The sequence below is a fragment of the Grammomys surdaster genome, unplaced genomic scaffold (assembly GCF_004785775.1).
Source record: "Grammomys surdaster isolate TR1022 unplaced genomic scaffold, NIH_TR_1.0 64, whole genome shotgun sequence".
In the NCBI taxonomy this organism is placed as follows: Eukaryota; Metazoa; Chordata; class Mammalia; order Rodentia; family Muridae; genus Grammomys; species Grammomys surdaster.
The window spans coordinates 14,917,382-14,944,979 of NW_021604566.1; the positions used below are offsets into that span (position 1 = coordinate 14,917,382).

Consider the following 27,598-nt stretch of genomic DNA (forward strand, 5'->3'; position numbering starts at 1 on the left):
TTAGACATAGGCCAGAATGGACTCATAACAGACAATGCATGGTATTTTCTTCCTGAGCCTGGGTTGCCTTACTTAATATACCATTGCCTAGGCCCATTCATTTCCTTCAAATGTTATATTTTAATCTTTCTTTCCAATACTCCTGTCAGCTGCTTGACAGGAAGAGAGGAAACTACTGCCTCTTGAGATAACCTTTAGTCCTGTGTCAAAGCTCCTGAGGGGGAAACAGATGACCTTTCCTTGGAGACAGATCTACTTACAATCTTATTATAATGCTAAATTCTTTACTGTGGAGTATTCCCATTGGCCATTTAAAACCCACATGACATATAAAGAAGGATGACCTTGATTACATGACCATGCTTAGGAATGCAACAGACTCCGCCTGTAATGAGGATGTTTCCATATATGAAAATTAATCAGGTTCCTCAGTAACAGCATTATTCTGTCTTTTTTCAGTCAGAGACCTTGGCTTGGAACCATGTCCCACTACTCTCTTTATTTGCTACAAGAAACACCATTTTTTATTGCGGCTCCTGATCCTATGTCTTGGCTTTCAACTGCCCAAAAAGCAAACTCATTGCATTTTGTAATACTTGTATTCCTCACAAGACGGCAACAGGAATAGAAAAAAAGACATCCAACTGGGAAAGAGAAAAAAATGTCTCTATGTTTTTTATGGACAAAAAAAAACTTTTAAAAAAATATGTTACTTGCTTTAGTAAAGATACAAGTCAGCATCTGAGAACAAAACCAACACACAAAATCAGTAGCGCTTCCAAATGATGACAATGAACTATCCAAAAGACCTTAAGAAAAGTACATTCATAATTGCACTAAGAAATATGACTTGGGAATGAATTTGGACAAGGAAACAAATGCCCTATGTTCTAAAGTCTGAAACATTGGCGAAGTTTTCTTAGGAGGATATAAAGAGAAATATTTTCTGTGTTCATTAATTGGAAGGATTACTATTACTTAAAGGTCCAGTATATCCAAAGTGATATAAAGATCAAACACAATCCCTACCAAAATTCTAATGTCATGTTTCATAAAAACAAGAGAAAAACAGCAAAACAAACATTAGGATCTCTTTGGAATAAAAAAAAAAACCCTCAAGTTGCCAAGAAAATGTTATACAAAGAACGAAGTTAGAAGCATACACAATATGACTTCAAAACAAACTACAAGGACTTCAGTAATCAAAGCCTTGTGGTACTCACACAAAAACAGACATAGAAAACCACTAGAACATGGTAGAGAACTGCAAAATAACCCCATGCAAATGTAGTTGATTAACCTTTGCCATGGTTGCCAGGAATGGTTATAGGAAAATTGTCTCTTTAATAAACATTCCTAAAATGATGATAAGAAAACAAAAATAAAAAAATGGAATTGTCTTAGAGGAAAAAGCTTCTTCCTAACACATAAAATAATCAACCAAAATCTTTAAGATCTGTTGTGGGGGAACAGTGGAGCAGGCCTTCACCTACAGAGCTGCTGCCTAATCTCCTGTAGAAGAACTCTCTGTGTTCCCAGCCACTGCAGACCACCAACCCAAGCAACGCAAGCGAGACTCTCATCCCCACAGGACAAAGCCAGATCCTCTCCCCTTTCTCACCCTTCAGCTGAGGATCAATCCAGCCCTTACACCCCCACTTGTTTCTTGGCTTTTTGCAGCTCTACCCCTAGCAGCACCTGGAGCTCCAAAGGCCTGAGAACAGATGAGCTAGCTCCAGCTCCCTGCAGGACCTCAGACTGTGCTTCAGCACCCCTGGAGCTGGATCCCAAGGTTCGGCTCTAGCCCCATGGTGAGACGGACTCGGGACACGTATCAACCCAACTACTGGTCCAGGACACACACATTAACCCAACAATGGATTACTTTAAAAATCAGTAATTTATTTTACCCAATCTACCTATATTCATTATTATAATTTATAATAGTCATGGGAATAAATTATCTTGATTTTTCAAGAAAATTGAACACAGGTATGTATGACTCTTGCCAGACCAAAACAAATGAGAGTTTAACCTACTCAAAGGCCTGTGCTAAGCAGTAAGCGACTTTGTGATTAAATCTTCATAACCTAGAGCCAATCTGAAGAGCTTCCATGTTGCCTTGAATAAACAGCAACAGCTCAGGTCTGCACTCAGTTTATAGCAGGAAAATGGATTCAGTCACCACCTTATGAGAAAAAATGCTCACTGCAATCATTCAGACAACTATGACAGAAGATGGCATGCACAGTAATCATTACTTCTAGAAATTAGAGGTTAGGGCACATTTGGAAGAAGGTCAACTGATGCAAAGTTTGCTAACATGTGTGGTATAAAGTCTCCTACATGGGCCAACTTCAAACCATCCACTAAAACTTACTGAACTGAGCTGGCGCAGTAGACAGTGTTCTCACTGCACATAACCCCTTAGCAGAGGTAAAGGAAAATGTGAAATAATAGGGAAATGCCAGGTCTCATGAACCCATCATCATGTGCATTATATACTTAGTTATGTAATTTCAATGTTAATAACAGTTATGTTTAACAACCGGCTTGAGGGCCTTAGTAATTTTATTAACAGCTCTCAGAAGCTTATACAACGAATTTTAACACACTGCAGGATGTACCAAATGAGAGTTCTGAAATCTCACATGAGTATTTTGACTGTAACCACTAGTTAGAGAAGAACAATATTAGCATTGTTTCATAAAGAAAGCATATGTTATTCCAACCTACGAGTCCATAAGAAAGTGAGATCTTATATCAGACTCTCAGACTAGGTCAATAATATAAGCAATGTGAATAATAGTTCTCTCTCTCTCTCTCTCTCTCTCTCTCTCTCTCTCTCTCACACACACACACACACACACACACACACACTGTCTTTTAAACAGATGACTCATTCAACTTTATTTTAGAAACTCTGTTTTTATAAAAGTGCAGCTGGAAGCACAAACTCAATAACCAGAGCATCTAGTTCCTATTTCTTCATTGAAATAGACTCACTCTCTTAATATGAAATTGCATAAGAAGATTTCATGCTCCCAGTTTCTGAGAATTATAGACATTTTAAAAACAGATTTCTTTTTATAAAATTGCTAGATTCAAAATGTGACTTTATAGGTGATCAAATCCTGCCCACACTATAACAAGCCCGGCCCCGAATTCAAACAGTAAAAAGGGAAGAATTCTGGCAGATCTCTGGGCTATATTTCTCAGGAAGAAGAATTATCAAGGCTATAAATATTTAAAACAGTTTTTAATTCCCCTAATTTAAATATCTGATAAATTCTTCCATTTCAGGTTTGAAACTAATTTTAATAAAAATGCATTGAATATTTTTTTCCAGACTTTATTACTTGGGCCAAAATGATAGCTCAGTGGATAAAGGTTCCTCCTGGCAAGGCTAAAAACCTGAGTCCAATCCCTGGAATTCAAAAGGTGGAAGATGAGAACTGATTTCCAAAAGATGTCATCCAACTGCCAAATGCATGCCAAGGCATGCAGATACACAAAAATAATTAGTATGACAACGCTTTTAAAGGACACTGCTACTGAGTCAGGTGGTGCCTACAGACAGGGATAAACTCACCAGGACTGACAGGCTCCCCTGCTTTGTGTTCATTTTATTCTATTTCTCAATCTTTTTAAATTTTTTATTTTTTAACAGTTTCAAACATGCATATATTTAGATTAAATCAACCCTATTTCCCCATCTTGTTCTCTCCATTTTCCTGCTGAACAACTTTGTTGTTATGCTCATTTTATTTTACCCCACTGAGTCCACTTATTGCTGCCTTCGCATTCACAGGTATAGGACCATCTACTGGAGCACAAGTAAGCCTTTCAGGGGTCACTGGAGAAAACTTACTGTCCCTCCCCACATAACCAATGGTTGTCAATGGCATCATAGCAAGTGCTGGAACTTCAGGAGCCACTCTCCCATCCATTCTGGATTTTGCCTACAGGAGGATAAAAGTATTCAGCCTTCTGTGAACAATATGAGTTCCAAGAATTGACAGGCCTGGAAAGATATGGCATACAATACAGTACAGTACAGTACAGTACAGTGTAGTACAGTACAGTACAGTACAATAGTGGCCTGATTGCCATAGAAGAAACCTTTTTTTGTTTTGTAGGTAATTGCCTTAGGATTTCAATACTGTGAAGAGACACCATGACCAAGGCAACTCTTAGAAAGGCAAACATTTAATTGGGGTTGGCTTACAGTTTCAGAGGTTCAGTCCATTATCATTATGGTAGGAAGCATGGCAGCATGCAGGCAGACTATATCTTGATCTAAAGGCAGCCAGGAAACTATCTTCTGCACTGAGTGGAACCTGAGCATAGGAAACCTTAAAGTCCATCTACACAGTGATACACTTCCTCTAACAAGGCCACACCTTGTCCAATAAGACCACACCTTTTAATAGTGCCACTCCTTATGGCTAAGTATTGAAACACATGAATTTTTGGGGGCCAAATGTGTTCATTCCACCACAGTAATGCAGTGTTTCTGGACATACAAGCCTAAATGGGAAAGGAAAAGTTATTTCTGAAGGTTTAGTGGCTTACCACAATTTTATGTCACCAATTAAGTTCAAGATAAGACAAAGAAATTGTAAATGTCTTAGGACATAGAAATTCTAATCATCCTGATTTGATCATTACATATTACAAACATGACTCAATTTATCACACTCCACCCCATAAGTACATTCAATTACTGTGTGTTGGTTAAAATACTTTAAAAATTAAAGATAATAATGTAATGTATAGTCTTATCTCAAAATACATACATGAGCTTCAGTTAGGGAATATGAAAGATTAAAACCATCTATATTAACATCAGATTTCCACTTAAGCTTGTTGTGTGTTTTAAATATAGATTGTTCCTCACAGATTTATTTGAATTCTTGGCCCTAGATTGTGGCACTATTTTTGAAGGTTCTAAAAACTTGGAGGGTAGAGTATAGCCCAAGGAAACAGGTGACTGGAGGTGGGTTCTTAAGAGTTTGTAATCTGACTATTTCCTTACTCCTACTATAACTGAATGCTCTCAGTTCCTCAGAAATGATACCACTTCTGCAGTTTTAAGTTCTATTTACTCCACAATGTCCATCTCTAACGCTACTGCCCCCATGAGGCAACCTCACACGCTCCAGTCAGAGCAAGGCATCTCTCCTTTCACAATCTAGTACTTATTAGCATTCTGGCTTTTGCCTGTGCAGTGGCTGAGCATTTTAAAGAAGGGCAACTCTATACACTGTTCTTTACACATTAGGTATTAAAAGCATTGAAATAAATAACCATGCTATCATGATGAAAACTGTACATAAAACAGATATGGAACTCAAACACAGGTCATTTGTGAACACACAGAAAAAGTAAATTAATGAAATAATCACCATGGTGGATGATCCCATTGTCTAACAATGCTTGTCCCAAGTGAACGCCTTCTTCAGGCCTGTGAATCTCTCCAATTTCCAACAGCCATGAGACAAATTCACTGCAAGAGAAAGGCAATGGAACCCATAAGGTCTCTGTCTTTCCAAGAATTATGTCTGGTCCACACATCATGAAAAAGCTATGAAAGGAATCTTAGGTATATGATCACTATTTTCAAGACATTGTCCAGGAGATTCTTTTTGCATGCATAGGGCTCAGAACCACAGAAGTCATAGTCTATTCCAGAACCCCTATGTACTGAGCCTCTCCTACAATGTACCCACTAAAAACCTATACCCGAGGAGCCCCTCTTTCCCAAAGAGAGCATTTGAAAGATTTAGTTAAAAGATGACACTCCCCACCCCCAAAAGCCAATCCTCATGAAGATCAATGAGATAAATACTCAATAAATACAAATATTTCCAAATAAAATATTCATATGCTTATGCTTTAAAAGATCTAACACTTGAATATTTACATAAACTGATGAATGTGATTCAGAATCATTTTGTTACTTGCACACAGCCCAGAGTATTGAAGCTATGGCCATTATGAAAGCATTCTTTTCCATTGATCCCACAGGTAACAAATACCTTCTATCAAATAATCAAGGAACACAGAACTCCACAAGTATGTTGGTTACTTTAAGAAATACTTATTAAGGCAGGAAAGTGGACAAAGGGCTTTCTACTCTTTTATTAAATAAGAATCATATAAAGAATGACAAAGGATAAGAGAAATAATAAAAGAAGCAAAATAACTTAAGAAAATAAAAGAGAAACGGTTTAGGAATGTAAAATACCACCAGGCAGTGGTGGCACAAGCCTTTAATCCCAGCACTTGGGAGGCAGAGACAGGCAGATTTCTGAGTTCGAGCCCAGCCTGGTCTACAGAGTGAGTTCCAGGACAGCCAGGGCTACACAGAGAAACCCTGTCTTGAAAAACCTAAAAAAAAAAGAAAGAAGAAAAAAAAAGAATGTAAAATACCTTGTAATGATTACAGTCGTGGATTCTGCAATATAACGTTCTAGAATCAAGCCCTGTTTCTTTGGCCCCTGGCTGTGTGACCTCTCTTTTCAAGCTGAATGTCTTTATCGATAACACAGGGAAAATATTGAGAATATCAGTGTAATAGTGTTGCTACAGAATTTCTTGGGATGAGATATGTCAGCACAGGACCTGGCAAAGCCTCTGACAAAGGCCAGTGAGTTGAACTGGTTCATATGAAGCTAAAGCATAAGTATTTATTCAGAGTTCACTTCATTAAATGCAAAATGAAGATGAGAAAAAGAGCTTATTTACACAATGATGTGAAATGGTAGTATTTTTTTTAATGTGGGAGAGAGGTCAGAGTAAGTTTTCAAGTGGCTTTATCAACAAAGAAAAGATCTTCTATGGCTATGTAGTATGGCAATAAAAGCTCCTAAAAAGCCATAACTCTCAGTGACTCTCCAGCAAGTGGACTTATCACCATGGGGACCCTAAAGTTGTACCCATGAAATTATCATAAAATATGCCATCCTTCTATGGTGCATGCTGGGTCTTATATGTCAAGGTGGACTAGATCTGTTTTCCTTTGTACTAGCTCTCACCTAAGGGGTGTTGACAGATCATAAATACAGAACCTTATTAATGTCTTTAGGCAACTGGGATCCCACTATGAGGACCACTCCCTCAGATTGGCTTTCAGTCTGAGGTTTCCTGGCCTACAGATCAGAGATGGTCATGTGCTATCTTCTGGTAGATAGTTAAAGAATATTCTAGTGGGCATGGATCCATTAACTTCATGGATCAAGGAGAAATAGAGACTTACCTGGCCCAAACCATTATACTAACTAATGGCAGTATCAGGAGTTGAACAAAGATGGAAGATTACAGTTTGATCATTGATATAACTCCAGTGAACTTTTGTTAATGAACTTCAGCATCCACTAGCTATATGAATGTGTCAAGTTCCCTGATCCATAGTTCCTGATTCTTTAAGTAACTACAGATAAAATAAATTCCTAAGGATTAATTGCTGAACTCAAAATTACATATGAAAAGACACCAGATCAGATCCTGGCCAAAAAAGACCCAACTGAAGCAGCTCTGCTTCTCATTAAAAGAATCTCATGCACCCAAGTGACATACAGTCGCTGGTTCTAGGCCCCTAGGAGGACAATCTACTAGACTCTTAATTTGTACTATTTTATTTTGACTCTAGTTATATTAATTATCACAAAACAAACATTTAGATTATTTTCTCTCAGCCCTCTTATATCCCTCCACTTTGTGGACTCATGCCCAACTCTGAGTCTCAGATTCTGAACACTTCCACATCACATCTATCATCCTGTCCCCAACAGGCACATGACCCACCTGACACTCCTTGCTTGACCACAAGCTCTAATTCAGCATGACAACAGGCATGTCAGCAATTGTGGAGACCAAAGACAATGACTATATGGCTCAAGGGGCTGGCCATGACTGTATCTTTGTCCATTACCTCATATCCCTACCCTCCAGACAACATGGACTAAGAGTAAGAATTCAAAAATGCTTAGGATAATACCTTTTAAACACAAACCATATGAAATAGATGATACACCCAAGAGATCAAGCTTACCTTCCCAGGAAGCACTTAGGGAATGTGGTCAGTTTTCTTTTTCTGTCTTTGATCAGATTTCCCTGTTTGCACATCATTTTATATAATTTCTCACCCTGTTCAGAGATCATTACCCAGGTGTCTTGTTCCATTCCTAATTTTAAACCTATCAAAAATGAAAATAATTGCCATCATGTTAAATTCCTTCATCTAGTTGTTTATGCCCTCATTGCTGGAGCCATCAACAGCTAGAGGCTTTGGGTTTGAGCTCTGTATAACTGAAACAAGTTTTTAGGAAATTCATAGCATCCTAGTAAGACTGGCACGGCCATAGCCCCAGTGTGCAAGGCAACTCTCCACAACTATATCCGAGACTGGTAAAGGGTCAGATGGAATTAGTGTAGGATTGAGGACCACACTAGAGGAGAAACCATATTACAGGAAAGGCTCATTCAGCATCTCACCTCTCTATGAGAAATACCATGTGACTGTTCACAAGAAAACCATGTTTAAGTGTAGAAATATTGTGAAATATTATTTGTAAGAAAGAATTTTTGATCAAAGCTACTAAAACTGAGCAATTCAAAGCACAGAGTCCTGGGATTTAGATAAGTATTCAGGTGCTCCAGTGTGTTTGATAGTGTCCCTGTAGAGTTAATTCACTTCAGTCCTTGGGTACTGGGGAGACAGCAATATATTTTAATGTGCCAGTGAGAAAGTTGGGCACTATGGTTCTATCACTTTGTGTGCAGCTTGGATGGCGAGTTATGGAGCAAAGTAAAGAAGGATAGTTTCAAAAGAGAAAACCATCTGGAGGAAAGCTAAGAAAATTCAAGCAAGCCTGAGCCCCTGTAAACAAGAAGAGTCACAAAATGAGGAAGATGCTGAGAAATAGCCAGGAGGTGGTATTTAGTGGAAACACAGCAGTGGCTAAGAACAGCTATGAAGAGGGCAGGGAAATAGGAGTACCTTCCAGGTTACAAGATTAAAAAGGAAATGGAGATGCTTTCCAGGCAAACTGTGGAGGAGAAATAAGTCCTGACAATGTCAAATGATCCAGGGGTCAGCACAGACCGTAAGTACAAAGCCCAAGAAAGAAGAGAGGCTAGCCACAAATAAGTACACAAGCATTGGAAGAGAAGTCATTCAGATGAGAACAGATAAGGCAAGCAAAGAGTAAGCAAAGGGAGTGGAAGCCAGAGTCAAAGCTGGAACTCCTGAGACCACTCACAATCAGTGGACAGGGCAGGGGGGCAATGTTACAGAAGAAGAAATGTTTGGAAAAAAGGGGCTGATGGGTATTATAAAATTCCATTGACAATGAGGTGTTTTATTTTGAAATCTCTGGGAGAATAATCAATGGTCCCATGCTTCCTAGGATTCTAAGTAGGTTGGTTAAATAATATATATACATATATATGTATACATTTGCATTTCTACCTCTAAGCTGGATTATATAAATCCATCTACCTCACAGTATTGACATAGTACACCTAACTAAACACTACAAATTAATGTTCATTCAAACTATGACCAAATATAATAAACGAAGAATATTTTATACATTTTTCAATAATCAAACACTCAAGATACTAAATTCATCTTTTCTTTCTAATGCTTCCTGAGAATATATTCTAGGTTTCAGAGACTGATGAATAAACCATACACAATTTACTACTGCCAGGCCAAATACATTTGAAAATCTTTGTGAAACCATGGGGCAAGTTTTAAACAGGATTTCTCATAGAGACAAGCTACTTATTGGTGACACTGCATTGTATTCAATGACATTTAGACAATATTAAAATTAATATGTATATATGCAAAATGCTTTAATCTGAAATAGAAAGCTAATGTATTGGTCTCAGAATTTTTGATATGCTATAAAAACCTAGAGAGCAATCCTTGGAGGTCCTGTGATATTGAAATGCACTGTATGACTATGCCTGTCTCTCATAGAAGACTGTGATAGTGTTTCAGAGGTGGAAAAGGTAATGTGAAAAGATGTAAAAGCAGCTTTCAAATTTGGATTGAAAAGCAACAAAAATAAGACATAAGTACTATTTTAATATTCCCAATTATATACAAGGTTTTACTTTCATTTTAATGTGCCAATTACATCGTATAGAGGGAGGTGTTGATTCCCTAATTAGTTCGTGATTGTGTCAATAGAAGCAGAAGCCAATTGCTGGGCAAAGGGGAAAAAGTGGGACTTCCAGGTCCCAGGAGGAAGAAGAGGGACACAGAGAATGAGGATTCAGACCAGGCTTTCAGACAAGGAGGTAGCTGTGAACACATAGGTCTTGGGGACCTTAGAGTTTGTAGCCTCTGTCAAGCAGGGGGCCAAGGATGGAGGGGGCTAGTTGATAAGATTAGGGAAGAAAATTCTTCACCCAGCCATTGAGTTATCTATCTAGTTTTAAAATAATAAAACTGTCTAGTGTTTTCCATCCATGGGGCTAAGGTGGGCAGGAGGAGAAACAGGACAGCCAGGAAGGTTATTGGCAGCTTGGTGGAGCTAGCTGTGACGGGGTGGGGGAGCCATAGCAGCTCCTCAGGAAAAATGGCCAACTGGCCTTTGGTGAAGGTGAGTAAGACCAGAAGTGGCTGATCTCGGAGCCTAGCTGAGAGCATGGGCCCAGTGCCTGCGAAGGTGGAAGCGTGTTTTTTGACACTACAGGCAACATCGCATTGTAAATCCAGGTGAATATCATGTCTCAACACATTCTCATAATTTTTACCATTCTCTGCTCTCATACCAAGCAAGAATTTTCACAAACCATGACAGCACCCACTTTGTGAACCCACCTTTCCGACGTTCTCTTTCTTTCATAATAGCTTCAAACCATTCATGCTTTTCTTCAGGGTTTTTAGCCATACATACAAACCATTTATTTTTTGCTGTGTTGTGTATCTTCCACCCATTCACAACAATATGCCCACTGCTGTGAAAATCAGCTGAAAAGTAACAAGTGAAGACAAGTAACTACAGAGCAATATGTATTTCACCAATTAAACATAGACATCCAATTCATGATGCATGCATGATAGTCATATACCATACACATGAAAATTAAGAAAATATTTACATGATAGGTATATTCAGTGCTTATCAATGGAACATATCTAACTCACAGTACTAATGTATTACATGTAATTAAATATTATACATTAACATCATTTAAGCTATGTCCAAATATATTTTTAATTTTTGAAAATAATAAATTAAGCAATTTTTAGGCATTTTTTCAATAACCAAGCATTTAAGACATTAAGTTCATTTTAGCTTTCTAATACTTCCTGAAAATATATTCTAGGTTGAAGAAAACAGTCTTACTGAACAGCTAAATTTATATTACTTAATGAATGCTGCAGGGAGATAAAGGCCACAGAAAAGAATGGTGTGCAAAAGTAAAACACAACAAAAAGAAACATATGCTATAACTATACCAGAAAGGAATGGAATCTTTCAATCCACACCATTTCCTACAGTAAAAGCAGGTAGACAACAGTGACAGAATTTGTCCTTACTAGTCAGTCATGGCCACCAAGCAAAGGTTCAAGATGGAGAAATGATGTGCAGCCTGAATCAGCATCAGCACCAACCAAAGGAATGCCAATTGTGCCCCTTAAGGCATTAGGCAGCAACAGTCATTTCCCAGGACTAGCCACAGCAATGTGAATGAGCTAGAAAACACCCAGGTGCTGCTCCTCCTGGCTTGGCATCTCTTCTGCCAAGTTACACATTTCACTAAGATTGGGCAGGGGGCAGAGCAAGTGTTCTTGGTACTCATGTCTTTTACATTATTGCCAAAACACCATGTTATCTTCTATTAACTAGCTGACTTCCAGAATGTATTTTCAGAGTAATTGCATGTCTATATGTTCTTTAAAACATCCCGGTCATATCTACATCAGTCAAATTTTACCAGATCCTGGTCTGTGTTTCAGATACATATGGTGAGCCAAGAAACAGGAACTTTTGTTCATACAGAACTCATTGCATCAAACTTGTAAAAGGAGCTTTGGGGACACTCTGTTTTAAATTAATTCATGTTCATAGCTAATTAAAAATAACTCACAATTATGGGTATGGGTTATAACATTGTGGGTTAACTAGCTTTAAAGGGAATATCAAAATGACTTCATAATTACTCTATCCTTTTGCTGAGAAACATTAATGAATGGGTTAGAATAAAACAAAAACATATTTTTCTATTAAAAATATCTGCAACTCCTCCATCCTTGTCACCTGATAAGATCCTTACATGGTCTTAGCACATGTACAGATGGAGAAATAGTTTCAACATGGGTATTCAGAACCCAATTTGAGTTCTATTGAAGATCAGCAAGAGGGGGTGAGGGGAGGCAGAGAGAGGCAGACACAAGGAAGGCGAAATGGCAGCAGACATGGACCCACATGGTTTCGTGATTTTAAATGGAAGAAAAATGATACTCCATTCAAAATTCAGAAGAGAATTGTTTTCTATTATGATTTTTAAATATTATTTGTAATTTTAACTTATATATGTAATTCTTACATATATGCATATATACATGGAGCCTCAAAAATGAGTATACATATTTCATAATGTAATTAACACATGTTATACAAAATAAGTAGTTGATTCTCATTTACTTTAAAAATGCAAAACTCTACAAGAAGACATATAACCACAGCACATTGTTCAAAATATTCCCATTAGGAAACTTATTCATAAAGATTATTCTCACTAAGACCAAGGAAAAGGTCAATAGTGCTTTCTCCTCCATTGGTTTTGTTTGGTTTTGATTTGTTCTATTGCTAGGACCTAACCCAGAGCCTCTCCAGTGCTAAGCAGTCACCATATCACAAAGACATACTCCAAAACTCTTTGTCCTCTTCAAGAATTAAAAATATCTTCAAATGAAATAACAACTAGGTGATTAACACAGGATGTTGTAAGCTTTGATGGGCCTAAAAGATTAATTTTATAGAAGATGTGCAAAGGAGAATGAAACTTAACTCCCACTCAATAAATGTGGAATGTTCAAGTTCGAAATCCACCAAATCTAATTTCTTATAAAACCAGAAATATTCGAAGGTCAAACCCAAAGGAGTCATGAATGACTTTAAAGCCATGTGGTCCGGGAGCTCCTTACATTGATTTAGCACACATCTGTGGCAGAAAGTTCCCTATCCAATCTATTTGCAGCAGGAGGCCTATGATTGGATAGGGAAAAGAGAAGCAGAGCTAAGGGTGGCATAGAAGGGGTGGAGGCAGAGAGAGGCAGAGGTGAGGAAGGCGAAATGGCAGCAGACATGGACCCACGTGGTTTCAAGTAAATAGGTAGATATGAAATCTAAAGGTTAGGAATATTGGAATAAATTGTCTAATCTGTGTAGGGATCTTGTGATTTGAGTTTTTGCAGATATATAAATCTGTTGGGTTAATCTTAAGCTTTAGAGTTTTATTCTACTTGGTTACTGGGAGGTGGATTCACCGAGGTGGTTACGGCTGTGAAGGTAAAAAGGTTTGCTACACAAGCCTGAGTTTGTGAGTTGGGTGCGCAGAACTCAGAGAAGGAAAGAGCTGACTTCTATGGGTTCTGAAGTCCTCTGAACTCTACATGTATGCCCTAAGTCACAGGCATACCATACGTGTAAAATAGTAGTAGTGATGGTGGTGGTGGTGGTGGTGGTGGTGGTGGTGGTGGTGGTAATCATAATAATAGCATAGAACATATTCTATCCAACATGTACAAAATTACTTTTGATCAGATACCTATTCTCATCTATTCAATTAGCTCTTATAAAACTTATAAAACTACTGAAAAAACATTTGGTGACCAGAAATGGGAAAATGATGAATAGCATCAATACTTCTATTTAAGTGAAAATGTGTTCAGTTGTAAGAGTTTGCATTGTTCATCATTTAACAAAATACATGAAAGAAATTATTTTAGAATCTCATTCAAAAAACAAAGCTTTTCCATCTAGTTTTTCATCAGAAAGTCCAGGCATCCTCACAACTTTATCTCACCTCATTCAGTTTTGATCAAGATAAAGTATAGCTGCCAAGTTGGTTTGGATAATTAAAAATAAGCTGAATATACTGATAAGCAGATAATTATTCCGTAGTACATTCAATACTTTAAGATGGTTCTAAATATTTATACTGAAACAACGGTTGCAATTTTCTATTTTAAATGATTGCACTTTTAAAATATATCTGAGGCAAAACAAAGCAAGAATTCAATGCTTGCTCAGCCTATGTGAGAAACAAGGTTTGACACCCACCACAAAACAAAGTGGAAAGAACAAACAAACAAACAACAATAAACAAACAAATGGGAAAACATCTAGAATAAAAATTTTCCAGTCATATCACATTCAAATGTAACCACTGGAGTCAAACCTGTGGTTTGCCCAATGAACCATAAGCCACACTTTTAAAAAGTCAGCTGCCTTCATTCACTCTTTCTGCCAAACCACACAAATAAACCAGTTCTTCAAAGAGATTTCAAACTTACTGCAAAAGCTGAACAGTGGAATTTCAGTGAAGTTTTCACTATTGCTTTTGATTGGGTATAACATCATGAACAAACTACTATCCTCCTCAAAGAGAAACTAAAGTCACTGAAATGAATGCTGAAATCCAGATAATGAATGAATGGCAATCTGGCTACACACTAAATTACCTCACTCAACAAGGCAAAATAATGTGGAAGACAACTGGCCAAACTTTTTCATGTTGGAAGGACTATCAGTTCATCTATGCTATGGTGTAACCATGATAGAATACAAGTTGTTAAGAATTCTAAACAGAATTTATCCTAATTATTTATTGGGGGGCTGGAGATTTAGTTCAGTAGTAGAACTTTTCCTTAATAAGCGGAGGGCCTTGACTTGATGAGAATAATCGAGCTATAGTTTATGTGTCAGCTGAAGGCTAACTCTCACACCAGATACAAATATTTTTCCTGCTAGTTTTGAACGAAATCAGTACAATCAGGTGTCTGATGGGGTTTCTGCTTTTTCCAGGAAGCATTTATCTACACCTACAGTATGTAACAATACTACACATTTCTATAATTCTAGTAGAATAAAAATTTCCCATCTAGTTTTCCATCAGAAAATCCAGGCATCCTCAAAACATCCTCCAAATCTCAACTCATTCAACTTTGATCAAGACAAACTTGCTGAGTTGGTTTGGATAACGGCAGATAAGCCGGATATCCTGACTAGCAGATAAGATAAGCAGATATTTTCCATCCCTCATCTTACTAGAAACCCTACTTAGAGAGTACTTGGCAACAGATATAATCAGTCTGGCCAAGATCTTTCAGGACCATCACTCCTCATTTAAAATTTGAGCTCATTGAAAAGCAATGGAGGTTCCATGATGGGAATGACCAGGGAAGTAAGAAAGGAAGAAAGCTGATCCAGTGGCTTGTTGAAAAGGCAGCATCCGATATCAGTTCTGGCACACTGCTGTTTCAAGCCATGTCAGCTTCCCAGGCATGGACACAAGAGCCTCATAACTGAAGCCTGGCCCCTGCTCTACAGCAAACAACAGAATGCTCCACAATGACTTTGTTCTGGGATCTGGGCTCATGTCTTATCTTCTGAAACTTTGATGGAATTTATTGCTTGTCTTCCTGAAAAACTGTACATTTGGATTCCTAAGCAGAGGAGAGGGTTCACACCTCCAGGGCTTCCTATGTACTTCCTCACAGGAAGTGGAAGAGGCATCATTTTTAGCTTGAAGCACTTTTCATCTCTCTTTTTTTTAATCATTAAAACAATGAAGTCAGTTTTGTCTCACTGTAAACAAATTTCAAAGACAAATCTTTACTTTTTTAACATAGTACTTTTATTATATGAGAATTTCACATCATGCACACAATCTTAGTCATTCTCAAGTCATACACACACACACACACAAACACTTGTGATCTCCCACACACACAAAACAAGAAGAAAAGGAAGTCCAATTTTTGTTGCTAATATACTCCCTATAGAATGGTCAGACTTCCAGTGGCCAGCCCCTTCAAGACAACTGAGTCCTTCTCCCTTTGCTCCCCTACCAAAAGCCATCAATTGTGGAGAGCTATACTACAGCATCCTTACTACAATTGTTAGTGTTCTCTCTTCAATGGTTTCCTCTCTAGGCTGTTACTTTTGGGGAAAATTGGGGTGGGGTAGGAATGGAGGTTGTCACAGCAACAGAGAAGCCAATGAAGACACTATATACTCCATCAAAGGTGGACAGAGCACATACATTGTATACAAATAGTATAGTATTATCTAGTTACTGATAAGGGATTCTTGTCTCTTAGAATGACAAGAAATCCTCAATCTCACTGCTGTGCTGGATACTAAGAGGCTTGACTCTACCTGGGGGTAAATTTAGCATCTATTAATCTATTTTATATACTTTTATCATCTTTCCTAATGCAACATTGAAATTATCATGAAAATCATTGGAGAAAAATGTGATTCATTTTACAAACCCTTACTTTAAATATGCAACCTTCTTTTTCCCCCAAATGATAAACATAAAAGGTATTTTAACTGTGTTTTACTTTATGGTTGTGACTAATCATATTTTTAGAAGCACACTTGTAAAGGTCAAATTTTCAAAAAAAAAAATTCCCTTTAGTAATGAGGAGCAATTCAGCACTTGGAACGACAAAGATCATTCTCACAGTTTGCCCTCTGCAAATCAACTGAGAGTCAAGCCACATATAACCATTGCATGACTAAAGCACACCTACTGCCGTTTATATTCTATGATTAAAATGTTATAGAACAAAGTTACCATCCTGATAAAATATAACTTAAGAGGATCAATTCACTTATTAGACATATATTTTACACTTGCAAATATAAAACTGCTAAGGTCCTGTGGCATTAAAGCAAAATAGACATTTCCTCCCATGAGTATTTTGTTCCCCCTTCTAAGAAAGACTAAGGAAGACCAAAGTGTGGATGCTTCACCCCTAAGCTTTGATATATTGAAGGCAAATCACTCTACTCACCTGTGCCATCATCCACATTTTCCACTTCCATTACCTCAGTATTGATCCGCCCTCGAAAGACGTACCGATGCCCATCCGTGGACGCCTTACTATTCTTCAGCCGTCTGAAATAAACACAACCACAAAGCTTTTGTTACTAAATTTAATATGAGTTTTAAAATTCTTTGGGAAAAAGTCTCGAATTGGTTAGTATCATAAACAGTTTGGTGCAGCTGATTTTACTCAGGTCTTCTCTCTCAGGATGGTGTTGGTGGGCTGCTGTGCAGGCTGGGAGGAAAGGAATTGAAGCAGGATCCCGGGCATCCTAGACAGACCTAAAATATGCTATATAGCAAAGGATGACTTTGAACTTCTGATCCTATTGCTTCCAGTTCTCAATTGCTGGAACTACAGGTGTGCATGACCATACACTATAGAAAGAGTTCTAAATTTTTGTTTCTTAAAAAAAAAAAAAAAAACAGAAACAGTGTAAGAATATGTTTTCATTTTAATCCCAGTTATGGGGATATAGAGCAGCTTCATACTATCCACAGTAGCTGACAACAATTTGCCTCATACACTAGCAGAGGTGTAGTTTTGCCAGCTGTAGATAGTTTCTATGATTGTGTGAGGTTTGGAATTCTGCGAACTTGTCAGAGGATACGTAAAACCTAGAGCTCTGGTAGACAATGTTAGTTGGTGACTGTTGGTCATTCATGGCGGTTGGTTGTGGTTTGTTAGTAAAAAGAACAAAAGAAGAAAGAAATTAGATTCAGAGAGGTTTCTTTCTCCCCCTCTATTTTTTCTCTCCTATCTAGTGATAGGCAGTGAAATCAGGGGGATGAAGGGTGGGAAAAGGAGATCCACTAAGTTGCAATGACCAGCTACAACAAAAAAAGAATAAAATTAGATTCAGAGATCTCTTTCTATCTCTCTCCCCCTCTATCCTTCTTTCTCTTATATCTAGTGATAGAGGGATAAAGCTGGGGGAGGGGATAAAGGATGAGAAAAGGAAGAACCAACAAAGTAGCTAAGACCAGCTACAGTACCCTCTTTATTTGATGATGGGAATCTAACTCAGGCTTTTTGCTTGCTTTAAAAGTACTCTCTACCAAGTGAGCTACATCACCAGCCCTTTATATAAATACATGAATTAAAACAACACTAAACTAAAATAAAGCATGAAACTAAAGACTATATAGCAGTGGTGGTGTGGTCATGTACAGTTCCTCAACGTAAGACTTCAGCACTGTCAAGCCTGACTGACAGATGTGGGAAGTTGGTAATTGTAATGCTACATTTGAGTTCTCATACCTCTGATTCTCAATTTTCAGGAGCTGAGAATTTCCATTCAAGACCTGGCAAGCAAACTCAGTTAGTTCTTCTGATTCATCTGCAGAGAAACTGACCTGCTGGAAGCTCATATATAGAGTAATACTCAGATGCAAAAATATATCCTGGGCCCTGGAGATGACTTAGTAGCTAAGAGGATTTGCTGCTCCTGCAGAGGATCTGCCTTCAATTCCTAGAAGCAAAATGATTACTCACAACCTCTGTAACCCCAGCTCCATAGGATTTGGCACCCTCTTCTGGCCTCCGCGGGCACTAGGCATACACACAGTATACATACAAACAAGCAGATCAAAAACTTATATACATAAAAGTAAATAACTTTAAAATGTAAGATACTTCTATTATTTTTATGATATGACCATGGTATACTTGTTAAACACGTGCTTTAGTACATTTGCAATATTTCTACGAGTTTTAATTATTTTTAAAGTAATCTACATTTTTAAACTGGGAAATTACATAACAAAATAAAAGCTGCTTCACCCAGATGTACAGATGATCATCTGTAACAGAGAATTACACAGTTACATATCAGGATAATCAGATGGAAGGGAGTTTGTTTTTTTTTTAATTAAGAAGTAAGGAATTTCCAAAAGTACTCAAAATTTAAAACTACTCAAGTAAATCAACAGACCTCAGTTGACATAGTTTGGAATCTGACTCAATAACAAACATCTGCAGAGAATTTGATGTATAGAAATAAAGATACTAAATCTTATCACGGAAGAGCTATCCATATCATGCGTGCCCACTAACCCCTCCTACTCTCCTCTCTTTTAAGTACTGACCTTCCCTGAGGTGGGTATGAGAAACGGTAATGGAAGCTGTCTCTGCATACTTCTCCCTCCCATGCCTCCTTCCATGGAAAACAAAGAATATTTGGCTACTCTGTCCTAATCCCTCAACCACATTTGGCAGTCCTTCATTTCACTACTAAAAATGACAAATGAATTCATCTGGCCAGAGAGGCAGTATCCCATAACTATCACCACCACACACGCCTAATGTGCACTTGGATAACAATATCTAAATGTCCTCTGCTACAACTCCTTAGTAATGCCCTTAGTTGGAAATTTAGGCATGGAACATATGAAAAATGGAATCAGAGAATGCCAGACACTTATATACATATTTAGCTCATATTATATATTTATTATAGATTTTTTTCTAAGCAGCAAATATTTAACTGTGTAAACATGTTTCTGTTATTTAATTAACAATTAAACGCAAGAAGTTCTGTCATTTCATCATTTGTGTATTTATGTTAAGCATATTAATATATGTGAAATTATATGTTTTACAAGATAGAGAACAGGATCATGATATTATGAAAGAACATTTCTTACAAGTTGGAACTCTTTTGTTCAAAAGCAATCACATGTCAATGCCTCAGTATTCTTTTTTTTTTATTGGATGTTTTATTTACATTTCCTATGTTGTGCCCTTACCCCATCCCTCACCCACCCAGGAACCCCCAATCCCCTCACCCCTCCTCCTTCTTCTCTGTGGATGTAACCTCTATCGCCCCCCCCCCACTCCCACCTCCCCACCCTCAAAATTCCCACCCCCTGGGGCGTCCAGCCTTCATGTGGTCAAGGTTCTCTTCTTCCACCTATGCCCAGCAGGGCCCTCCACTCTTACATATTCAACTGAAGCGCTGGATCCCTCCCTAAGTGCTCCCAGGCTGGTGGTTTAGACCCTGGGAGCTGTGGTTGGTTGGTATTGTTGCTCTCCTCATGGTGCCACAAATCCTTTCAGCTCTCCTTCAGTCTTCACTCTAACTCCTCTATTGAGAACCCCATGATCAGTTCAATGGCTACTTGTGAGCATCTGCCTCTGAGTATGTCAGACTCTTGAAGACCTCTGAGGAGATATCCATATCAGGCTCTTATCAGCATGCACTTCCTGACTTCCACATCAGCCTCTACCTTTGGTGATTGCACATGGCATAGATACTCAGGTGGAGTGGTCTTGAAACGGCCCCTCCTTCAGTTTCTGTCCCTCACATTGTCTCCATATTTGCTCCCTTGAGTAATTTGTTGCTCCTTCTAAGAAGGACCGAATCACCCCCACTTGGTCTTCCTTCTTTATGGGCTTTATGTGGCCTGTGAGTTGCATCTTGGGCATTTCAAGGTTCTGGGCTAATATCCAATAATCAGTGAGTGAATACCATGTGTGTTCTTTTGTGATTGGCTTACCTCACTCAGGATGATAATTTCTAGTTCCATCCATTTACCTAGGAACCTCTCGAATTCATTGTTTTTAATAGCTGAGTAATGCCTCAGTATTCTTTTTTTTTTTCTTTTTTTTTTTTATTGGATGATTTATTTACATTTCCTATGTTGTCCCCTTACCCCATCCCCCACCACCCCCTCGGAACCCCCAATCCCCTCGCCCCTCCTCCTTCTTCTCTGTGGATGTAACCTCTATCTACACCCCCCCCACTCCCACCTCCCCACCCTCAAAATTCCCACCCCCTGGGGCATCCAGCCTTCATGAGGTCAAGGTGCCTCAGTATTCTTGATAACAGTTTTGGCCATAGGCAAAACAATTGTGGATATTCACACAGCCCATAAAACACATGAACATTCACACATACCCTCATCCTCATACACATACATATTCACAATATACAACATTCACACATCACATAGTCATATTCACATACAAAAACACACAAATATACATTTAACACATATATACATACAGACAAAACATATATATTCACACACATAAATTCATGAACCATATACATTCATATGCACTAACGCACATAAATACACATGGACACAGAGGAGTGATCCATCATTGGGTCTCATTTTCAAAGCTAATAAATTTATGATCCCACTTTGAACAGGTTTTGTATCTTGAATGCTGATATTGAGTTATAATATATACATCTATTAAGCAGCTTAAATTTAAACATCCTCTAATTTCTAAAAAAAATGGCCTTATATGAAGATTCAAAATAAATTTGTTTTGTGTGATGGAACTGCATTTTTGTGCACACTCATTCTATCATTACCGTCTTCTAACTGTGTGTTTTATGTTACCAGGACAATGTACAGTAACAAGATATTGCAAATAATGCTAAAATCCAGTGACAGGAGAAGAATTAACAAATTGTGATTAATCAAATAGGATGGTATGCAGCAATAAAATGAATGAACTATTGCTGGACAGAACTGGGTATTCATTTTGGAAACTGATGAGTAGAAAAGATAAATAGGAAAAATCTAAATATACTATGATTCTATCTTAGAAAGTCATCAAGCAAAACTAAGTAACATCTTATTCATTGGAATTACATGCTACACCATTAATAATATATGCACTAGTCTTTCTTGACATTAATAGCATTAAAAGGATCCAAAAGTGAAATGCCAAATTTAACACAGCAGTCTTCAAAGAATGCAAGTGGAAACCTGAAATGAATGCATTGTCCTTGCTGTTCTTGTGATTACAATATTATAGGATGTTGAAGGGGAATTCAGTTTATTCTGTTCTCAAATAACTCTAGGTCTCCAAAGGCCTAAGTTAAGGCAAAGTCTGAAAATGAGCTGGCTTGTTCCTGGTTGAAGGAATAGACAATTCATGCACAGCCTTCTCTAATTTAGTTCAGTGGTTCTCAGTTTTCCTAACGCTATGGCTGCTTAGTGCAGTTCCTCCTGTTGTGACCACCAACCATAAAATTATTTCATTGTTACTTATAACTGTACTTTTGCTACCCTTATAAATCATAATATGAATAGCTGACACGCAGGATATCTGATATGCAACATTCAAAGGGGTCACAGCCCACGGGTTAAGAATTGCTGATCAAGTTACTCTCATTTCTAGCCACTGTGCAGGCTACATTGTACATTATGGATAGCTGCTATACACATAGTAAAGTTTTACTTCCATATAACTTCTCAGTTAATTTCTGGGTGACCACAAGATGACATCACACCAGCATCTTGTATACTGATAATAATTTTGCAAAAGTGCTGGATTTGATGATAGACACAGGTATAGGCTTTCAGGATGGGATTATTAAGGAGGAGGTTCAAATTTATAACTGCTAGTGCTAACGGGCTTCAGATACAGGCAGAGACTGGTGGCTCAGGTGTTAACGGGGAAGAGAATGTGGCCCCAAGGTTCTCAATGTGTCATCTACATGAATTTTGAAAATATTCTGGATGATGGCAGAAGCAGACTGGAAAGTGATCTGAGGTCAAAGCAGAAACACTGCGTTCTGTGAGTGATAAATTAGGAAAACATATAAACTGAATCTCACATTTCTGAGTCTTCTGCAGATGCAGGAAGAAATGGCTCAGAAGCAGAATTAGGAAAGGGGGAACAAATCAACATCTCCCACAGGACATGCCTGTCCTTGAGAGAGCAGTTAGGGGAAGGTCACAAGAGATAGTGACACAACGGTCATGATTATCCAGCAGGTAAAGAGAGCAGGCAAGCAGGCTGGGGTGAAATGGGTTATTGGTAAGATGAGTTCTGGTAGTCCTATGGGGATTCTGTGAGGTGCAAATAATAATTCCAAAATGTGACTTTTTTATGAGCTTACCTGTGTTTTCTTTTGCAGTACACCAAAAGATTATCAAAAAGAAAAAACACCCGTTCTTGAATATTTCCAGAAGAAATTTTCATTAGGACTCCACACATCAGCATCTCAGTACAGGTGTCAGTAATGTTGGACCCCTGAGGCAGGAAAAGAAAGGAGGATGATTATGTCTGATTACCTGATTAATATTATTATCTTTATAGTACTGGGATCAAATGAAGGGTGTTACATAAGCTAGACAAGCACACTGCCACTGTATCACAAGTCCTGACTGATTTTTATATGCAATTATTCTCTTGAAAATTTTAGTTTTTTTTTTTAATTTTTATTACTAACAACTAACATATACACAGTAAAGAATGCTGTCTCCTTCTCATCAGTCGCCAGGTCAGTCTGCATAGAGACTCTAGGTCTACCAATGACAACTGAAGCTCCAACAGACATGTTAAAACATGAAGGGAGCCCAGCAGGCCTAAACCCAAATAAAGAACCACAGACAACTTCAGAGGTGAGGGTGGGAAATCTTTCCTAGTTAGGAGCACACTAACTGATCATCCAATATCAAATTGTCAGCCTGGAAACTCAAGTATAACAGGGAAGGAAAAGACACAATCACACACACACAATCACACACACACACACACACACACACACACACACTTACACACATATGTATGTAACAACAGCAACACAGAATAAAAGAGGGAAGATGGCCATGAATTTCAAAGACAACAAGGAGGGGTATATATGACAGACAGGGTTTTACGTCAGGCAAGGGAAGGGAGGAATGATATAATTACATTATAATCTCAAAAATAAAAAAAACTTTTAAGAAGCCTAAATTATTAGTAGGTGTCAAACTAAAGATCTCATCTGATTATAGAAAGGAGGAGACAACAGAAAAAAAAATAAACTGGAGGGTGACTTAGTGGGTGAGAGCTTAGTTCCCAGCACCCAGGCCAGGTGGCTCACAAGGCCTTTAACTCCACCCCCCTGGGGGATCCAATACCTCCAGCTGATTCTTAACACAGAACTACTAGCCTTGAGAGGAGAAGAGCCGGCCAGAGGGAAGCAACCACCCTCAGGCATCAACATAACTTAGCTCAGCACAGAGCTGTGTCTGGCTCACTTCCTACTAGTCTGTTTGCTGCCACCTAGCCATTCATACCGGATGCGTAGAATCAGATTTAAGAGAGAAAAATAAAAGAATGCAGGTTTTCAGTAGGTCTCTCTAACTGATCTCTGCAGCTAGAGTATTTTAGCTTTAAATGTATCTGTTTTCTTATAATCTATCCATAAATTGCTGTGTTTTATGTAAATCAATATTTCTATCTTTTGGTTTTGATATTTAATATTCAGAACATTAAGTATAGTTTCATATTTCCACAATAATTACTGATAGGTTATTTTTCCAATGCCGGTGAGATGAGACATTTCAAGCCAGATGAGATTAGATTAAAGGCAGGCTTATTAGGAGTCTGCAAGCAAGTTCCTTGGTGCCAAGGATTGAGGCCAGGGAGTGGCCAAGGGGAGAGGGAGGAGGGGAAGAGAAAGAGAGTGCAGAGAGCAAGAGACTAAAATATCTGGGTTATATAGAAAGAGCATCTGGGGGAATGGCGGCCCCACTCATGGGCTGGAAAGTTCAGGGTTGAGGGCAGGGTATGCCAGGTAGGGATTGAGGAATGCTGGGAGAACCTGAAGGCCAGGTCTACTTTGCTATGTAAAATATGCACCTCAGTCCTTTGTCCATGAGTCTGAAACCAAACAACCACTAGTATAGGTTTTATAGTCAACGACAAATAAAGTAAAATGAAAACTCAAATCTATTCTAACATTCTAACAAGGAAACTAATAAAGAAATAGTGTTATTATGTCCACTTGCTTATCTATGTTTCAAATATATATTGTTTTAGGAAACCTCTTCTTTAAATTTCTTTTTATCTTTACAGTTTAGAAACATGGAAATTGTAAATCTTTACACAGTTTGATCAACACTCCTGTGTTCACTGACCCCGAATTACCATGAACCTAGGTCTCAATCTAGTAGCATGATTTCCTATTACTTCCTTGTGATTATATAACTCCTTATCTTAATATTAACCACAGGAAAATTAGCATTTTAAAGAAAGCATACTCACCAAGAATCCAGGACTTTAAGTTGAATTACTAAACAGTGTCTGTCGTGTTATTCCTTCAACAAAATACCTCACAGTGAATCCAGAACCTACAGCTAACATCTCATAACTGATCGACCAAAAGCAGGATGAAACTGAGAGTGCTCCATTTCTATGAAACCAATCAACAGCTCTGATTAAACTTCTGATATTTTTCTTCTCCAAAGTAGATTAATTGTTGGCATACAAGCTCAGTAAGTCTAGTTACAGTGCTCTGAAACTTTCAGCTCTCTGGCTGTGTCTTATTTGTTCATTATCAAAATCTTCTCAAATACAGTGGGTACTGCTATTGTCCTGGGAAGTAGTACAATAACTGGATAGTAAGAGACATAACTTCAGAGATGAGCAGTTAAAGCATAGACTGTATATCTTCTTGGCCATAGTTACTACAGAAATGCTGAGAAAAACCTAATTTCTTTACTGCTAAAGGGCAGGTAGGAAAACAATACTTCAAAGAATCAGCTAATTTTTTTTTCCTTAGCTGCAAATTGGCAAACCTAAACTTCATCAGCATATTGTTTTGTGAAATTGGGCAAGTTAATTATCTGAACTTGCAAGTCAACAGAAAGGGAATCATAACTTCAGAAAAATGTTCAGACTCACAGATACTGTTGAGATATGGTTAACATCCCCCTCTCACCAGAGATTCATATCCTAGAGACATTGTATTGAGACAGGCTAGGCTGACTCCATGACAGGCTTCAAATTGGCAGTTCAGAAGACTAGGTCTAAATCTCTGTTTCAAAGACTTGGGGAAGTCCAGGCAAGTCCAGACCTCAGAAGCTATCCCACCACCTGACCTAGGGAAGGACAACAGCTTCCAAACTTCCCTAGCAATAGTTTCCAGCCCCCTAGACTCCACCAATGGTTCTGGAACATCATTAGAGATAGAGCCAATGATTAAGATAAAGGTCACCTACCCCTCCCTGGAATTCCCCTAATGGGCTTTGAATCAGGCCATCAAGCTCACTAGGCTGTCTCCATCTTGGTAGATGGTAGACTCCAGCATGCTGGACTTCTTCAGGATAAACTGCTCTTTGGTCATGGTGTCACTTCACAGCAATGGAAACCCTAACTAAGACATTCATGGAAGAAAGGAAATGAAAGGGAGAAACAGGAAGGTCCCAGCAGAGCAGAGAGCAGCAGGAACTTCACAAGGAGCTCATTCTTAACACTCACCCCAAGTTCCTAACTACAAAAACACTTCAAGGAACTCTGCTTTCTGTTAATATCATTGTACCATATACATCAAATCTTAAACTGTCTTGACAGAAGATTTATTCATATATATCAATAACTCTGTTAGTCCAAAGTATCTCTTTAACCCATTCCTGTTCTCTCTCATGGTAGAGTTAACCCTGTCCAAATTGTGCTTCTAGAGAGTTCTCTTAGAAGAGTACTATCTATTAACTCCTTCAAAAGTATTACTAGTCCCCCTCATCTCTATAGGACACTGAGGTACATAGTGAGAACTAGTCATGAGTTACCAAGCAGCTGGCTCAACCCCACTCTAAGCTTCATGCTTCGATGTCCTCAAACTCTCAATTCTATGGCCATCTTTCATTTATTCTTCTAAATCTTCTCAAGAACAGAGGGCATTAGCACTATCAACTGCTCTGTGTGACATAGTTAAGAGTCCTTGCTGGATTCCTGCATAGTCAACTGAACTGCTAAAGCGCCACTGACTTCCTCAGCTTCAAGTCTCCACTCTGAATATTGTAAAATCAGGGCTGGCATGCCAGCTTTCTGTAACTATAAAGAATACCTGAAATAAATCAGTGGATAAAAGGAAATATTTGGGTTTTGTCTCGTATCTTTCAACATCTTAGTCCTTGGCCATTTGACCCCATTGCTTTAGTCTGTGGTAAGATAGTGTGTCATAGTGGAAGTATGTGTAAAGACAGGGTTTTTTTGTTTTGTTTTGTTTTGTTTGTTTTGTTTTGTTTTTGTTTTTACCTCATTGTGGTGGTTTGAGTATGCTTGGCCCATGGGAAGTGACATTGTTAGGTGGTGTGGCATTATTGGAGGAGAGGTGGCCTTGTTAGAGGAAATATGTCACTGTATAGATGGACTTTGAAAACTCCTAGTGCTCAGGCTCTACTCATTACAGAAGAGGCCCCCTTCCTGGCTGCCTGCAAAAGGAAGTCAGTCTCCTCCTGGTTGCCTTAGAATCAAGATGTAGAACTTTCAGCTCCTTCTCTTGCATAATGTCTGCCTGGATGCTGCCATGCTTCCTGCCATGATGATAATGGACTGAACTTCTGAAACTAAGATAACCCCCAATTAAATGTTTTCCTTCATAAGAGTTGTCTTGGTCATGGTGTCTCTTCACAGCAATGGAAACCCTAAATAAGACACTCAGAGGAAAGAAAATGAAAGGGAGAAATAGGAAGGTCCCAACATCTAAATATCCCCTTCAATGATTCACTTTCCAGTCACCTAACTTATTTCTACTCGGCCTCACCTCCTAAA

The 27,598-nt window shown here is 38.3% G+C and overlaps 1 protein-coding gene across 1 annotated transcript in view; it reads right to left on the reverse strand.

Moving 5' to 3' along the window:
• Prex2 (phosphatidylinositol-3,4,5-trisphosphate dependent Rac exchange factor 2) overlaps positions 1-27,598 on the reverse strand; it is a 295,598-nt gene that overhangs the window by 173,873 nt on the left and 94,127 nt on the right. Inside the window, exons 7-11 of the mRNA XM_028769792.1 lie at positions 22,956-23,089; positions 17,060-17,163; positions 10,844-10,993; positions 8,057-8,201; positions 5,409-5,509 (exon numbers count right to left, since the gene is read on the reverse strand). Coding sequence (XP_028625625.1) covers positions 5,409-5,509; positions 8,057-8,201; positions 10,844-10,993; positions 17,060-17,163; positions 22,956-23,089 — 634 coding nt within the window. The remainder of the gene's footprint in view (positions 1-5,408; positions 5,510-8,056; positions 8,202-10,843; positions 10,994-17,059; positions 17,164-22,955; positions 23,090-27,598) is intronic.